This window comes from Narcine bancroftii, chromosome 5 (assembly GCF_036971445.1).
Source record: "Narcine bancroftii isolate sNarBan1 chromosome 5, sNarBan1.hap1, whole genome shotgun sequence".
Lineage (NCBI taxonomy): Eukaryota > Metazoa > Chordata > Chondrichthyes > Torpediniformes > Narcinidae > Narcine > Narcine bancroftii.
The window spans coordinates 219069362-219086340 of NC_091473.1; the positions used below are offsets into that span (position 1 = coordinate 219069362).

At 50.5% G+C, this 16979-nt stretch overlaps 1 protein-coding gene across 5 annotated transcripts in view; it reads right to left on the reverse strand.

The window, feature by feature from the left end:
* Window positions 1-16979, reverse strand: part of LOC138764868 (voltage-dependent L-type calcium channel subunit alpha-1S-like) — a 170133-nt gene that overhangs the window by 65220 nt on the left and 87934 nt on the right. For 4 of the 5 annotated variants that reach the window (XM_069941270.1, XM_069941268.1, XM_069941269.1 and 1 more), the window contains exons 25-28: window positions 13090-13291; window positions 6794-6952; window positions 4277-4387; window positions 596-679 (exon numbers count right to left, since the gene is read on the reverse strand). In XM_069941270.1, the coding sequence (XP_069797371.1) occupies window positions 596-679; window positions 4277-4387; window positions 6794-6952; window positions 13090-13291 (556 nt within the window). The remainder of the gene's footprint in view (window positions 1-595; window positions 680-4276; window positions 4388-6793; window positions 6953-13089; window positions 13292-16979) is intronic. The other variant, XM_069941271.1, reaches the window with a different exon arrangement.

Below are 16979 nucleotides of genomic sequence, written 5' to 3' on the forward strand. Positions count from 1 at the left end.
CACACACACACACACACAGACAGACATCAGTACAGGGTGGTAAACACAGAGATTGCAACACAGACACAGATTGTACACTCAGACACAGACAGCAGCACAGCCAGACAGTGGTACAGTGCAGCACACACCAGAATACAGCTATACAGGGAAGTACACACAGACAACTAAACAGGGCAGTAAATGCCTAGCACACAAGAGTACTCTGCAGTACAAATATACATCTGATCATGGTACTATCACAGACACACGCACACCCACACCAGGACATACTTTCTCACAGCCAGCCACACTCACAACCAAAGAAATTAGCAGGGTGAAAGACACCTTCCTGATCCAGCAGGAAGACTTGGTGTAAGGAGTGCATTGCATGCACACACCTGCACACTGAATCAGCGAGACCATCAATCTGACACCTTTACTTTGTAATGGGATCACTACCTCCCATTCTCCACTCCAAGCCACGAGATAGAAACACTTCCTGCAAATGAGCAGCAACAAAGTCTCACCAGACTTAGTCATATCAAATCAATCAACTGGGCCAGGAATTGCACTGGGACACCCCCACATCTTGTCAGAGACAGAGCATCATACTCACATCTACTTCACTGAGGATAACGTCAATGATACTTCCAATGACAATCAGGAAGTCAAACACATTCCAAGGATCTCCAAAGTAACCCTAGAGAGAATGAAAACCAAGTGAGGTTTGAAGACGTGCAAGAGAGCAAGAGAGAGGGGAGAGAGAGAGGGGAGAGAGAGAGGGGAGAGAGAGAGGGGAGAGAGAGAGGGGAGAGAGAGAGAGAGAGAGAGAGAGAGAGAGAGAGAGAGAGAGAGAGAGAGAGAGGGAGGTCTTGAGAGGGGAGAGAGAGGTCTTGAGAGAGGTCTTGAGAGGGGAGAGAGAGAGGTCTTGAGAGGGGAGAGAGAGAGGTCTTGAGAGGGGAGAGAGAGAGGTCTTGAGAGGGGAGAGAGAGAGGTCTTGAGAGGGGAGAGAGAGAGGTCTTGAGAGGGGAGAGAGAGAGGTCTTGAGAGGGGAGAGAGAGAGGTCTTGAGAGGGGAGAGAGAGAGGTCTTGAGAGGGGAGAGAGAGAGGTCTTGAGAGGGGAGAGAGAGGTCTTGAGAGGGGAGAGAGAGAGGTCTTGAGAGGGGAGAGAGAGGAGAGAAAAGTGTGTGAGAGAGATAGAGCGAGGAAAAGAGAGAGAGAAGGGGAAGGAGGAGAGAGGTTTTGAGTGAGGGAGGGAGAGAGAGAGAAAGAAAGAGAGGGGGATAGAGAGGGGAGGGAAAGGGGTAAAACAAACTGATGAAAGAGGGAAGATATGGAGGAACAGAAGAGAGGGGAGAGGGAATGGTAAGGAAGGGAAAGGAATTCAGAGGGAGGATGGAGAGAGGGAGTGAGAGAAGAGGATTGAAGGGTTGAGGGAGAGGGTCTGTAGAGGAAGAAGAGGGAGGATGGAGAGGGAAGGAGTGGGGGTGGAAGGAATGAGAAGGAGGGGTGAGGGGGAGGGATGAGAGGGAAGCGGCAATGAGAGGGAAGTGAGAATCAAAATAGGATGGTGATGGGAAGGAGCAAAGAGAGGGAGAAAGAAATGGAGGGAGTGTGTGGATTGGATGGTGAAGGAGAAATGGAGGAGTGAGAGAGTTGGAGGATATTGACAGAGGAAATTGAAGTGAGGTTATTTGAGGCAAGAGTGGTTGGAGGGGTGAGGGGCGCTGGAGGGGTGAGGGGCGCTGAAGGGGTGAGGGGTGCTGAAGGGGCGAGGGGCGCTGAAGGGGCGAGGGGCGCTGAAGGGGCGAGGGGCGCTGAAGGGGCGAGGGGCGCTTAAGGGGCGAGGGGAGTTGGGGCGATGGGGTTAGAGGAATGAGGGAAATTGGAGGGGTGATTGGGTTGAAGGAGAGAGGGAAGTTGGATGAGGGGTTTGGAGGACTGGGGGGGATAAGGATTAGGGTTGAGTGTGAGTGGGATAGAGATGCAAGGGGTTGGAAGGGTAAGGGGGGGTTGAAGGAGTGAGGGGAGAGGGTTGGAGGGGCGAGGGGAGTTGGAGGGGCGAGGAGAGTTGGGGTGATGGGGTTGGAGGATTGAGGGGAATTGGAGAGGTGATTGGGTTGAAGGAGAGAGGGAAGTTGGAGGGATGAGGGGGTTGGAGGACTGGGGGGGATAAGGATGTGGGTTGAGTGTGAGTGGGATAGAGATGCGAGGGGTTGGAAGGGTAAGGTGGGGTTGAAGGAGGGAGGGGGTTGAAGGAGGGAGGGGTGAGGTGAGTTGGAGGGGTGAGGTGAGTTGGAGGGGTGAAGTGAGTTGGTGGGCTGGGGATTAGAGGTGTAAGGGGATGGGGTGAGGAGGGTGGGTGGTATTGGAGACGTGATGGGGTTAGCAAGTGTGAGGGGGTTAGGATGTGAGGGGGTTAGGGTGTGAGGGGGGTTTGGGTGTGAGGGGGGTTAGGGTGAATGAGGGAGGTTGAACGGGAGGGGGTTTGGGAATGGGGATGGTGTTAGAGGTTTTTGGGGGATTGGAGGGGTGTGGAGTGAGTATGAGGAAGAAGAGGGTGGGGGTTTAGACAGTTTGGGTTAGGGATTACGGGTGAGAGGTCTGTAACAATACACTTAAAGGGGTTGTGATGTGAGATGGGTTTCTGAGGATCTAAAAGCAGGGAGACATTTCCTGCTGCCTGTCAACCCCCTGTGGGGCCCAGTGCAGGGTGCCCCCATATGTTCACTTTATATTGGGTGGTGATTCTCAAGTGAATCATGTAACAGTGAAGCCTCGTTCATTGCTCACCAAGTTCAGGCCTCCTCTGAGCAGACATGAAAGAAGGAAGAAACAACGATGAAGAGAAGCACATTCTCAGCGAGAACTCTTTGCCCCACAGAGGAGGTGCCTTGTTGCTCCCCTTTCATTTTAGCACCATTGGAAAATTTCACTGCTGACGTTCCAAGTCCAGCCCTTGGTCTCCCACTGACACACCCACTTTACCCAGGATGAATGCGGGAGGGGTGCTGGTGAAAGGTTTTCATTGGACAGTACCTATGGAAGGAATCTGGTGTATTTAACAGCAAATGCATTCCCCAGTAAACCATGAGCCAGAGAACCTGGAATAATAATTGCCCCAATAAAGTTTTTCCGGTGCAGAGAACAGTAGAATATAAATCATATATGTCATTGTGTCCACCTTTCGACTTACAAGGCACTTCCAATTATCTGGATTCACAATACTTTGACATGCCCCGATCAACTGGATTTAATATTCCATGTCCAGAATTTGGATCATTTTAATCTGTTTGTGCCAGTTGGAAATTAGCTGTGCTGTATTGATGGGAATATCTATTTTCCTTTCAATATTCCTGGCTCCTGAAGTTCCAGTGCTGCGTCAAGGTTCTGCAGTCAGCAGAGGACTGGAGGAAAAACTAAATCCAGGCACAACAGGCCTCCAAGTGGGGAGTTCAGGAGGTGCTGCAGAATACAACAAGGACATGGAGGATCCCATTGTCACCTGTTACACCCCTGTGGCAGCTCTGGGGAGATGTCTGCGTGGCACAGCAAGTCTGACATAATCGCTGGGTGCTGCCACTTCAGGGGGTGACGGAGAGGGGGAACGATGTAGGAGAAGGGGCAGGATGGGAGAGAGGGGACGGTGTGGGAGAGAGGGGACGATGTGGGAGAGGGGGGTGGTCTAGAGGAGGGGCGGTGTGGGAGAGAGGGGACAGTCTAGAGGAGGGGCGGTGTGGGAGAGGGGACAGTCTAGAGGAGGGGTGGTGGAGTGGGAGAGAGGTGGTGGTCTTGAGGAGGGGCAGCGGTGTGGGAGAGAGGGGACGGTGTGGGAGAGAGGGGACGGTGTGGGAGAGAGGGGTCGCTCACGTCCCGGACTTGTTCCCTTTCCATGCATAGCCCTACTTCACCTTGCACTCCACTGTTGTGAAGCACCTATCAGTCAACTTCTGGTGTGTAGGAAACTTACCACCCCCCGTACATTGACTGCTTCATGCACTTTTACTCTGTTACTTTCCACTGCACTTTAAGTGCAGAGTAGCTGCATGTGCTTTGTTATGGGTGCTGAAATAGTGGTACAAACACCATAGTAATGCCCACTTGTAAACAGTCATCAACAAATCAAGGGACACAATGAGCTCATTATCAAGATGCAAAGCTCTGCTCCAGCTTGCCTCACAAGCAGTTGATAACCTTGTGTGATTGGACGGCCTGGGTTGGACGCTCCCCAACATGGTTCCTGACACTGAAGTGGTGCTGAGCACACACTGTTCTCTTCCTCCAGCCTGACACTCACCTTGGCTTTGAAGGCGAACAGTTTGAAGACCATTTCCAAAGCAAAAAGCCCAGTGAAGACAACGTTCAACATGTCTGACAGCTGGTTCATCTCTTCCGATTGCTCATAGTGCTGAGGAGAGGAAGAGAGACGGTGGGTGGGGGGGAAAGAGTAACAGGGAAAGAGAGAGGGGGCAAGAGGGGGGAAGGGGAAAGAGAATGAAGAAGAGAATGGGAAGAAATGGGAGTAGGGGTAGAGGGGAGAGAGACAGGAGGGGATTGAGGAGGAGAGGATGGAAAAGGGGGGGAGAGGGGTGAGAGGAGGAGATGGGGGAGGGAACAAACTTTAACCCACAACACTGAACCCAATTCCAGCCATGGTGAGAGCTGAAAATATGACCCTTGTCCCCCAATCCTAGAACCACTGATTTCTGACACAACCCACACAAATATGGATCTTTCACTCTTTCCTCCCGACCCCCCTCCTCAACCCAGTCCATCGCCCTCAGTACCTACAGAAGCTTCAGATCGCCACCTTTCTTCCACTCTGTCACCTAAACTCTTGAACCATTTAATCTTCTCCTTCAATTGAACTACTGCATTCCCATTTTTCCTTCCTCACTTCCATTCCTTCACTCTTCTGAGCTGCCAGACATGGTGGGTCTCTCAACTCAGTGTCAGAAGGGTATAAGTTCAAGCTGCAGTCTAATCCTAACCCAGTCCTGAAACTTGAGCGCAATAATCCACCACACAGCAGTGTACAAATGCAATGCACAGTTTAAGCTACTGCTCTTGAAGCTGGGCCTGTGTCAAGATCCTGTCAGCCCAGTGATTGGATTCTCCTACAATCTATCCCGGTATTCTGGACAAAATCATCACTGCACTGTGGTGCAGTTTCTTAGGTTGGTGTCGCACAATCTCAGCGGCAGGGATCAATCCTGTCCTCGGTGCTGTCAGTGTGGAGTTTGTTTGTTCTCCCTGTGACTGCGTGGGTTTCTTCCATGTGCACAAATCTCCTCTCATATCCCACAGATGTGTGGGTTGGTAGATTGAAATTTAAATACATCATGGCTTTAGGCCCTTCAGGCCCACGCTGCCCAAATACACCTGAATAATCAACCTTCTGACCCCCGTATGCCTTTGGAATGAAGGAGGAAACTGAAGCACCCAGAAGCAACCCATGCAGACGTGGGGAGAACTGACAGCGGAGCATTCGAACTGGGGTCACTAGCGCTGTAATAATGTTATGCTAACCTCTATGCTAACCGCACTGCCCAAGCAGTTGCTCATTAAGCACTAGAAATTGTCCCTCATGTGTGGGTAAGCAGTAGAATCAAGAAGGGTTGATAAGAATGTGTGGAGAATAAAATAGGATTCATGTGAAAGGGTGGCTAATGCTCAATACTGTCACATTGGGCTGAAGGAACAGTTTCCCTACTCAATGACTCTGATACAGAGATCAGAATAGGGCAGCGCAGGAACAGACCCATCTGCCCACATTTCTCTGCCAAACAATATTGTCTAATGTAAACTAAAACTTTGCTGCTTGTACATGATGTAAATTCCCTGTCTGTTTATCTGGACGGCTCTTGTATCCACTTCCACTATTACTCCTGGAAGCCTGTTCCTGCCACACATCTCCTTTAAACTTCCCTCCCAACAACCCCCCCCCCCCACCCTCAACATCTTCAACACATGTCCTCTGGTGTGTGACATGTTTAACCTGGGGCAGCCCTATAAATCTGATTGTCTACCCCATCATTCCTACCTGCATAACCTCCTCTGGTCTGACGGCGAATCACTGATGTTGGAGGGAGTTTCCTGCACGTGAATACGTTCCTGCCCCGTCACCGAGTAGCACATTCATTAGGCTACACAGCACAGGCAAATGCCCTTTGGCCCAACTCATCTATGCTGACCAAGTTGTCTATCTGAGTTTACCTCACTTGCCCACACTTGGGCCACATATCTCTCAACTTTTCCTATCCATGTACCTGTCCAAATGTCTTTTTAATCTCATAACTGCACCTGGCTCTAACTCTTCCTCTGGCAGTTCATTCCAAATACCCAACACCATCTGTTGAAAAAAAAAAGTGCCTTTCAGTAACTGGCCTCTACTTTTAGATTCCTCCATTCATGAGGTCACCCCTGTATCCTTTTCTGTACCATTTCCAGCTTAATAACATCCTTTCTATAGCTCAGCGGTCAGAACTTCACACAGTATTCCAAAAGTGGCCGCATCAGTGTCCTGTGCCAAGCTGAATTTGAAGATTTGTACCATGTTGTGTCAGTTTCTGTACTCAGTGAGTAATCTTCAGGAACACTGTCCAAGAGAGAAAGGGGCAATGACTCTCACCTACTGTAACCAAAAATTGGTCAGTTTCACACACAAGGCCTGCTGCATCCCTGGATACTGGAGAAACCTAGTTCTACTCATTCTCTAGTCTTCAACATAAAGTGGTCTCTCAACTCTGTTGCTCTGCTCCCCATACCCAACACATGCCAGTCTACAATAAATCCCCCTCGGAAAAGGACTCACCTGCATCCCAAGACAGATGGTGTTGAGGAGGATGAGGGCAAACATGAGGTACTCAAAGTAAGAGGAGGTCACCACATACCACACCCTGTACTGGTAAGGGTTCTTGGGAATGTATCTCATCAGAGGTCGGGCTTTGAGTGCATACTGAACACACTGGCGCTGATGAGGAGACAGGAGAATGATTAGTAACATGGCTAGGAACGTCTTTCTTACCAAAGAGAGGTGGAGGTATGGGGGCTGTAGCCTGGGTACAGGGTCAGTGTGCGATTGTTATGTAGGTATGGGTCAGCGTGCGATTTGATCCCTGGGTACAGGGTCAGCATGGGGTTTGTTACTGCAGGAATGAGTCAGTGTGGGACTTACCCTGGGTATGGGTCAGAGTGGGTTCTGTTACACTGGGTATGGGTCATTATGAGGGCTGTTACCAAGGTATGCATAAGTGTGGGTTTTTGTACCCTGGTTATAGGGGTCAATGTGAGGACTGTTACCCAGGGTATGGGGTCATAATGGGGTCTGTCACTGGAGTTATGGGTCAGTATGGGGGTTGTTACCCAAGGTATGGGGGTCAGTGTGGGATCTTTTTCTGCAGGTATAGGTCAGTGTGGGTGTGTTATCCTGGGTATGGGGCCAGTGTGGGGTCTGTACCTAGGTATGGGGTTAGTGTGGGGTCTGTTACCAAGTATGGGGTTTGTACCTGGGTATAGCTCAGTATGGGATCTGCTACTGCAGGAATGGGTCAGTGTAGGATATGGGATCAGGGTTCTGTTACTGCAGGTATGAGTTAATGTGAGGTTTGTACCCTAGGTATGGGGGTCAGTGTGGGATCTTTTTCTGCAGGTATGGGTCAGTGTGGGTGTGTTATCCTGGGTATGGGGTCAGTGTGGGGTCTGTACCTAGGTATGGGGTTAGTGTGGGGTCTGTACCTGGGTATGGCTCAGTATGGGATCTGCTACTGCAGGAATGGGTCACTGTGGGATATGGGGTCAGGGTTCTGCTACTGCAGGTATGAGTTAATGTGGGGTTTGTATCTTAGGTATGGGGTCAGTGTGGTGTTTGTTATGCTGGATATGGGGTCAGTGTGGGATCTGTTACCAAGGTATAGGATTCGTGGGGGTTTTGTATCCTGGGTATGGACTCCAGTGTGGTGTCTGTTACCAAAGTATGGGGTCAGTGTGGGGTTTGTAGTCTGGGTATAGTGTTAGTGTGGCGTCTGTACCCCGGAAGGGGTCTGTATGGGATTATTAATCTGGGTATGGGACGGTGTGGGGTCTCCACCCCAGGTACAGGGTCAATATGGGTTAGTTATCCAGGGAATGGGGTTAGTGCGGGGGCTGTAACCTTGGGTACAGGGTCGGCGTGGGATTGTTACCTCGGTATGGGGTCAGTGTGGGGGCTGATACCCAGATAGGAAGTCAGTGTGGCTGTAGGGTCAGTTACCCTGAGTCAGTGTGGAGGCTGATACACCAGATGCAGACCTGAAGAGAGCAGGGAGCAGAGACACAGCACTCCTCCACAGTGTCCAACCGTCTGGTCTTAATGTTGACTGCTCCGTTCAGGTTTTAAACAGCCAGTAGATGTTTAAGGAGCCGAGGGTGTTTTAATGTAAAATCCTGCAACCATGGGGTCTGTGTCCAAAATTGGTGGCACCTTTGGTAGCAGCAGCCTTGAGCAGTTGCAGACTCCAGGAAACCAGCGTAGGGCACCAGAATTGGGGAGAAACACATCCCATTGAGAAGGAGAAGCAAGGAGGTAACCCTTCAGGATGACGACCACAGCAGCAGACCAACAAGAGGCTCAGCTCCTGAAGGATCCACACAGGCTGTGGGCTGTTGGAGTCTGGCTCATGGGAACCAGGTATCAGAACAGGAATTCAAGAGGGTGCTAAGGGCAAGAGGGCTTCCTGACCGTATCAAATGGTATGAACTAGAGTCTGTGTGGCTGCAAATGCTGTGGGAGTACTGGAGGCGTATCCACACATACTCGATGACTGAAGGGACACTCTGCTTGTCTTTCTCTTACTGTAAGGGGTAATCCTAATGGCGACTCTCTGTCTGCTTTATGGGAGACTTAAGGAAATTTAATGTAATATTACATTTTCTGTTTTATTACATGACAATAAAATAATCTTGGACTTTGAAGATATGGATCAGTGTGGGGGCTGTGACCTCGCATACAGCATCAGATACCCTACATACAGGTTCAATGTAGTGTTAGCTGTACCCTTGGTATGGGATCAGTGTAGGGTCACTGTGGGGTTGTTACCCCACATATGTGGTTAGTGTGGGGTCTGTAACCTGGGTATGGGTCAGTTACCCCAAGTATCGGGTCAGTGTGCAGACTGTTACCCCAGATATGGGGTCAGTTACCCCAGCTACGAGGTCAGTGTGGTGTCCGTTACCCCAGATACATGGTCAGCGTGCGGACTGTTACCCAAGCACAGAGTCAGTACCCAGTTACCCTGTTATGTGGTCTGTACAGGGAGTGTTTCCCCTGGTACAGGGTTAGTGTGTGGCCTACTACCAGGTCGGGGAACAGTTTTCCACTATGGTAGCAGTGTTTGTGAATTGCCACCAGGGTGGACATGGTGTGCATGGAAGCTCTTGCCTTGTTCTTGCAAGGTTTGCTTCTTCGAAAATTACAGATGCAGGAATTTTTGTGAGGTAACATCTACTGAGAAAATGAGTTTTGTTGTGCAACATTTTTGAGTGTGACAACTTGACAAATAAAACTCCGTGAAAAGCTGGGCTCAGTCTTGGATCACAGTCTACCCCATTGCTGATTCACTGTAGGTCCGACTGGGACAGAGGCATCCAGGTACGCCCAGCACCCACCTGACGTCTGTGCAGTGATCTTCACTTTTATATACACATCTGAGGGTCACCTCCTACAGAATTAGCCTCGGTGTTACTTAAAAAGTATTGGCTGATCGAGACCCTGTCCAACTCCAGGAACCCAGCTTGGATTGGTGCCTTCAATTTAGAGATGGAGCAGGGTAACAGGCCCTTCAAGGTGCCAAAGTTGTGGGCAATTGTGCTGAATAAGGAACAAATGTAACAATGTATAGAATTGGAAATGTACACTATGACATTAAGGAGGTAAAAAGACTTGGGGTTTTTTTTTAAATAATGGTGAATAAAGTTTATTTTTGGAAAAAAATGGCCCTCCTGACCCATGAGCCTGCATAGTTCAAATGCAGTCATGTGGCCAATTAACCCACTAACCCTGTATGTCTTTGGAACGTGGGAGGAAACCAGTGCACCCAAAGAAAATTCTCACGGACACGGGGAGCATGTACAAACTCCTTACAAACAGCAATGATACGAACCTGGGTCACTGGTGCTGTAATACCTTTTTGGTAACTGCATCATCCCAAAACTGCTGTGCCCTTCTGGAAATTCCTCTGCAAGGCTGGGGATACAACAAGCCCCTCACACCCAGCTAATCCCATCTTCCCACAACCAGGAATGAGCGACTCGTATCAACCCCTCTCTGGATTTACAATTGCACCACTATGCTTCTCTCTTGTGAACAAACCGATCTCCACCCCATGTGTACGCCTTCCCTAGCATCAACCCCTCCCCAAAAAATGACAGTGCTGCCAGAGCTGGTGTAACGAAGTGCCTCCACTGAAATGGACCCAGGAGAGGAGGGAGTGGAGACACAGTGCTGCCCCGCAGGGTCCTACTGACCTGTTCTAATGCCGACGACTCACACAGGCTTTAAACAGCCTGCTATAAGAGCAAAGTGTTTTTTTTAAATATCCTGCAACCATGGAGGTCCGTGCCCAAGATGAGGGACTGCAGAGTCCAGGGGAGCAGCAGGGCACCAGAAATAGAGGCCTGAGAGTCGACCCTACAGGAAGGTGACTTAAGTTTAGTGGACTCATGAGGGACTCAGCGAATGAAGAACTCACATAGGCTGCAGGCCATTGGCAGTCAAAGGACTCATACCAAGCTGCTGACAGCTGGAGACTGGCTCTTGGGAGTCACGTATCGGAACTGGGATTCAAGAGGGTGCCGAGGGCGAGAAGGGCTCTTGAAGGTCCTCGGGCACTGAAAGATTCCTGATCGTATCAGATGGTTTGATTTGGAGCTCGGGTTGCCGATGGTTGGAACCGGAGTCTGTGCGGCTGCAGATGCTGAGGGAAACCTGGAGGCAAATCTGAAGGGACACTCTTTTCCTTCTCTTTCCCTTATTATTAGGGACCCCAGACAATGCTCATGATGACTGTTTGCCTTTAAGTATATTGTGTATATTACTTTTTTTGCATTGTTTTCTGTCAATTAAAAAGAACCTTTGAACTCCTTCATTCTTTGTCCATGCTCTCACTCTCGCTGCTCCCATTCACCCACTGGCCAGTGAACCTTGTGGACAGCATACTCCCAGGTTTTACCCGATCGAAGATATCCCCTTCCCCCAACCTTCCCACCCCATGTGTACGCCTGCATCTGTAGTTTTTGAACAAGGGAACCTTGCACACACCATGCCCACCCTGGAGGCAATTCACAAACACTGCCACCACAGTGGAAAACTGTTCCCTGATCCAGTAAGAGGCCACATACTGAACGCGTACCAGGGGAAATACTCGCCATACTGACCACATACTGGGGTAACTGGGCACTAACCTGGTAACAGTCTTCACAAACTTTGTCTCAGTTCTGACAAAGGGTCTTGAACCTCAAAAGATGACTATGTTTCTCCTTTCACAGGAGTGAAACATGAAAGTCTGCGGATGCTGTGATCGTAGTAAATACACAGAGATGCTGGAGGAAGTTAGCCAGTCTTGCAGCGTCCATAGGAGGTAAAGATAGATTACCGACGTTTCAAGCCTGAGCCCTTCAAGGTAGGATTAAAAATTAAGAGATGGCTGGGGAGAAAGGGATGAATGGCGGAGGGGTGGTGGGGGGGAGGAGAGTGCACACCAACAGACAAAAGGTATTAATTGGATATGATAAGTCAAGAGAGAGGATGGTGAGAATTGATTTTGGCTCTGTGAAAGGAGACAGAGGGGAAAAAGAAAGAGTGAGCAACAGAGGTAGAGGAAAGGAGACAAATGGAAAGATCAGGGGTGATGGGTTCTAACTGAAAATGGAGGAATCTATGTTGATGCCATCTGGCTGGAAGGTACTTAGACAGAAGATGAGATGTTGTTCTTCCTATTTGCAGGTGGTCTCAGTCTGGCAGTGCATGAGACCATGGACAGACATGTCGGCATGGGAATGGGGTGGGGAATTGAAATGGGTGGCCACTGGGAGATTCCCATTATTGTGGCAGACAGAGCTGAGATGCTCAACGAAGTGACCTCCCAGTCTGGGTCCAATCTCACCGTTGTAGAGGAGGCAACAAAGGGAGCACCGAATGCAGGAGTTTAGCCCTGCAGATTCAGGTGAAGTGTTGCTTCACTTGGAAGGACTGTTTTGGGCCCTGAATGGTGGTGAGGGAGGTGGTGTGGGAGCAAGTGGTACACCTGCAGTCATAGGGGAAGGGGCCAAGGTGGCAATTGCTGGGGATGGAGGAGTGGACGAGGGCATCATGGAAGGAACGGGGAGGAGAGGAGAATATGCGTCTGGTGGTGGGATCACATAGTAGTTGGTGGAAAAGGTGAAGGATAATATGTTAGATGCGGCAGCTGGTGGAGTGGTGGATGAAGACAAGGGGAATCCAGTCCTTGTTGCGTGTAGGGGCAGAAGGGGCCAGGGCATGTGAAGCTAATGGGGGGGATGAAGGCCAAGTTGATGGTGGTAGAGGGATGCTATGTTGTTTGAAGAAGGACATCTTTAATGATCTGGTATGGAAGACCTCATCCTGGGAGTAGATGCAACAGAGATGGAGGAATTGAGAGAAAGGACAGGGAATGAAGAGGTGTAGTTGAGGCAGCTATGGGAGTTAACACTTTTATGTCCTGAGATGGAGACAGTGAGATCGAGAAAAAGGAGTGTGTTGCTGGAGGTGGACCACGTGAATCTAACGTTAAAGTGGAAGTTGTCAGCAAAGTTGATAAAGTCGATGAGCTCATCGTGGGCACATGAGGCAGCACCAAAGTAGTTGTCGATATAGCAGAGGAAGAGTTGAGGGGCCTTGCCCGTGTAGTCTTGTTGCATGGATTGCTCCAAGCAGAAAAGTGGATAAAGTCGATGAGGTCATTGTGGATGCATGAGGCAACACCAGAGAAGTCGTTGTTACAGGCAAGGCAGAGATTGAGCCTGTGGAGAGTGTTTCCAGGTAGTGGATGTGCATGGAAATGATGCTCAGAGTCAGGGCTGTGGCTTGGGACCACTACGGTTGTGAGTAGTTACCTGGTTTTTGTCCAACTCACAGTTCTTGTACTCAGTCTCTCCCTGCTCCTGGAAGGTTACTATCACAAACCCTACGAAGATGTTCATCATGAAAAAGGCGATGAGGATGATGTAGACAATGAAGAAGATAGAGATGCCCACTCGGTAATTGTAGATGGGGCCCATGTCTTCGGTGTGTGAGTCAATCGCCCTGTACAGTAACCTGGGCGAGAAAGAGCAGGGTTAGCTGCCCCAGCCCACCTCCATGCTGGTGCCCCACCAGCCATTGAATGCAGCTCTGTCCAGTTACACGGTCCTTGGTCAATGAACAAGGCAGCCATGATGCAGTTCAGGATTTCAAGGACATATCCCCAACATAGAACACTTCCTGATACCCCTTTCCCTTATCTGCAATTCATCCCCCAGAACTCAGTGAAACACTTCATGTTGCACTTAAGTGAGTTCCAGTCCCAGCTCCACTGCAGATGCCCAACATCCCACCCCACCCTCCTGCACCCAGGGGAGACCCATCAGATCCTCCACTACCTACCTGACCGAGCCTTTTCCTCTGTAGTAGGACACACTGCCTCTCTGGGCACCATGGGTAGAATTCCCCTTCCTCTGCAATGTGTGGGGCTCCTTCCCCATCCTTCACTCCCTTGTTTTCCCAAGAATTCCTTGAGACACCTTCCTCCATGCCTCTCCTGCCCTTCAATAAATCAGATTCGTGTCCTCATTCCAATTGGGAGGTTCCATCCCTACTTTCTGAAGAGATTGAGTAATGATTGAGCCTTTCCCTAAGGAACCCATTATAACCAGTAACCAGGGGGTCTGCTCATTCAGTATGAAAGACCCCAACAATGAAGACGCTGTTTACATCCGGTACCGCACGGATGGCAGTCTCTTCAATCTGAGGCGCCTGCAAGCTCACACCAAGACACAAGAGAAACTTGTCCGTGAACTACTCTTTGCAGATGATGCCGCTTTAGTTGCCCATTCAGAGCCAGCTCTTCAGCGCTTGACGTCCTGCTTTGCGGAAACTGCCAAAATGTTTGGCCTGGAAGTCAGCCTGAAGAAAACTGAGGTCCTCCATCAGCCAGATCCCCACCATGACTACCAGCCCCCCCACATCTCCATCGGGCACACAAAACTCAAAACGGTCAACCAGTTTACCTATCTCGGCTGCACCATTTCATCAGATGCAAGGATCGACAATGAGATAGACAACAGACTCGCCAAGGCAAATAGCGCCTTTGGAAGACTACACAAAAGAGTCTGGAAAAACAACCAACTGAAAAACCTCACAAAGATAAGCGTATACAGAGCCGTTGTCATACCCACACTCCTGTTCGGCTCCGAATCATGGGTCCTCTACCGGCACCACCTACGGCTCCTAGAACGCTTCCACCAGCGTTGTCTCCGCTCCATCCTCAACATCCATTGGAGCGCTCACACCCCTAACGTCGAGGTACTCGAGATGGCAGAGGTCGACAGCATCGAGTCCACGCTGCTGAAGATCCAGCTGCGCTGGATGGGTCACGTCTCCAGAATGGAGGACCATCGCCTTCCCAAGATCGTATTATATGGCGAGCTCTCCACTGGCCACCGTGACAGAGGTGCACCAAAGAAAAGGTACAAGGACTGCCTAAAGAAATCTCTTGGTGCCTGCCACATTGACCACCGCCAGTGGGCTGATAACGCCTCAAACCGTGCATCTTGGCGCCTCACAGTTTGGCGGGCAGCAGCCTCCTTTGAAGAAGACCGCAGAGCCCACCTCACTGACAAAAGGCAAAGGAGGAAAAACCCAACACCCAACCCCAACCAACCAATTTTCCCTTGCAACCGCTGCAATCGTGTCTGCCTGTCCCGCATCGGACTGGTCAGCCACAAACGAGCCTGCAGCTGACGTGGACTTTTTTACCCCCTCCATAAATCTTCGTCCGCGAAGCCAAGCCAAAGATATGTCTCAGCTGCTTCATCACGGACTCTCTCACCCCAGCATTCATGAAGACAGATTTTTTCAATGCTCAATGTGAATGTAAACTCTGTCTCTACATTCCACATCTGTTGAAGCTTCACTTCCTGTGTTCACTGGAGTACAGGGACCTCCTCACAAAGTATTCCCAATCAGAGTGCTTACTGAAACCCCCCCCCCTCACCACCTGAGTTCATCCCACAGGGTGACCACTAATATCTCCACATGGACCTTTCCTAACTCACTGCAAATTTCCATGACACTCACGGAGACAATTTGACCTCAAGCACCCTCCTCAATAGTCACTCAGATTCTTTCGGCACTTTCCTCACTCCTCAGCCCTCCGCCCTCTGTCTCACCTCATTCTCAGTTCCTCTGCCCTCTCTCCTCAACACAACCAATCTATCACTGACAACTGCTTGGTGGTAAATGTGGATGTCAGCAAGGCCATTGACAAGGTTCAGCTGGTCCGACATGGGGTCCATGGTGGCCATCAAGTTCCCTGGGAGTCAGTGGGTGGTAGTGGAGGGAGGTTTCTCAGATTGCAGGCCTGTGGATGGTGCGCCACAGGGATCAATGAGGGGTCTAGTGTTGTTTGTTTTCTAGATTGATAGTTCGGGTGAGAATGTAGTTAGCATGGTTCATAACTTTGTGGACAGCAAAATTGGACACTGAAGAAGGTTTTCGAAGATTACAACAGGATCTGGATTAATTGGGAAGTGGGCCAAGGGACGGCAGATGGAATTTAACTTGGAAAAGTGTGAAGTGATGCACTTTGGGAAATTAAACCCTGGAGAGTATCATCAAACTGAAAGACTTGGGCTATAGGTACACAGTTCCTAAAAAGTGGTGACAAGTGGTAGTGAAGGAAGTTTTTGGCGAGTCCAGAGTACAAGAACTGCGACTATGTTTCAACTATGCAAGTCATTGGGGAGACCACACTTCACATGTGGAGAATATCTGCAGTTTTCTTCACCCAACAATAGGAAAGATATCATTAAGCTGGAAAGGATGAAAGGATGTTACCAATATTTGACAGGAAAGATTTGGAGGGATATGGGCCAAACACATTGAAATGAGATGAGCCTAGGTAGATAATTTGGTCAGCATGGACAATTTTCTTGGCTGTTAAAGTCTATGTTTGGAGGATTGAGTTATCAGGAAAGACTGAATTAGCTGGGGTCTATTTCCCTGGACTGTTGGAGCTGGCCTTACTGAGTTTTACAAAAACACAGTGGGCATGGATAAGATGAATGGTCACAGTCTTTTTTCCTAGGGTAAGGAAGTCTAAAATTAGAAGGCATGTGTTTAAAATGAGAGGAGAAAGAGGACCAGAAGGGTAGGTTTTCCACACATAGGGCGGCGGTGCAGGGATGGGTGGCGGTGCAGGGATGGGTGGCGGTGCAGGGATGGGTGGCGGTGCAGGGATGGGTGGCGGTGCAGGGATGGGTGGCGGTGCAGGGATGGGTGGCGGTGCAGGGATGGGTGGCGGTGCAGGGATGGGTGGCGGTGCAGGGATGGGTGGCGGTGCAGGGATGGGTGGCGGTGCAGGGATGGGTGGCGGTGCAGGGATGGGTGGCGGTGCAGGGATGGGTGGCGGTGCAGGGATGGGTGGCGGTGCAGGGATGGGTGGCGGTGCAGGGATGGGTGGCGGTGCAGGGATGGGTGGCGGTGCAGGGATGGGTGGCGGTGCAGGGATGGGTGGCGGTGCAGGGATGGGTGGCGGTGCAGGGATGGGTGGCGGTGCAGGGATGGGTGGCGGTGCAGGGATGGGTGGCGGTGCAGGGATGGGTGGCGGTGCAGGGATGGGTGGCGGTGCAGGGATGGGTGGCGGTGCAGGGATGGGTGGCGGTGCAGGGATGGGTGGCGGTGCAGGGATGGGTGGCGGTGCAGGGATGGGTGGCGGTGCAGGGATGGGTGGCGGTGCAGGGATGGG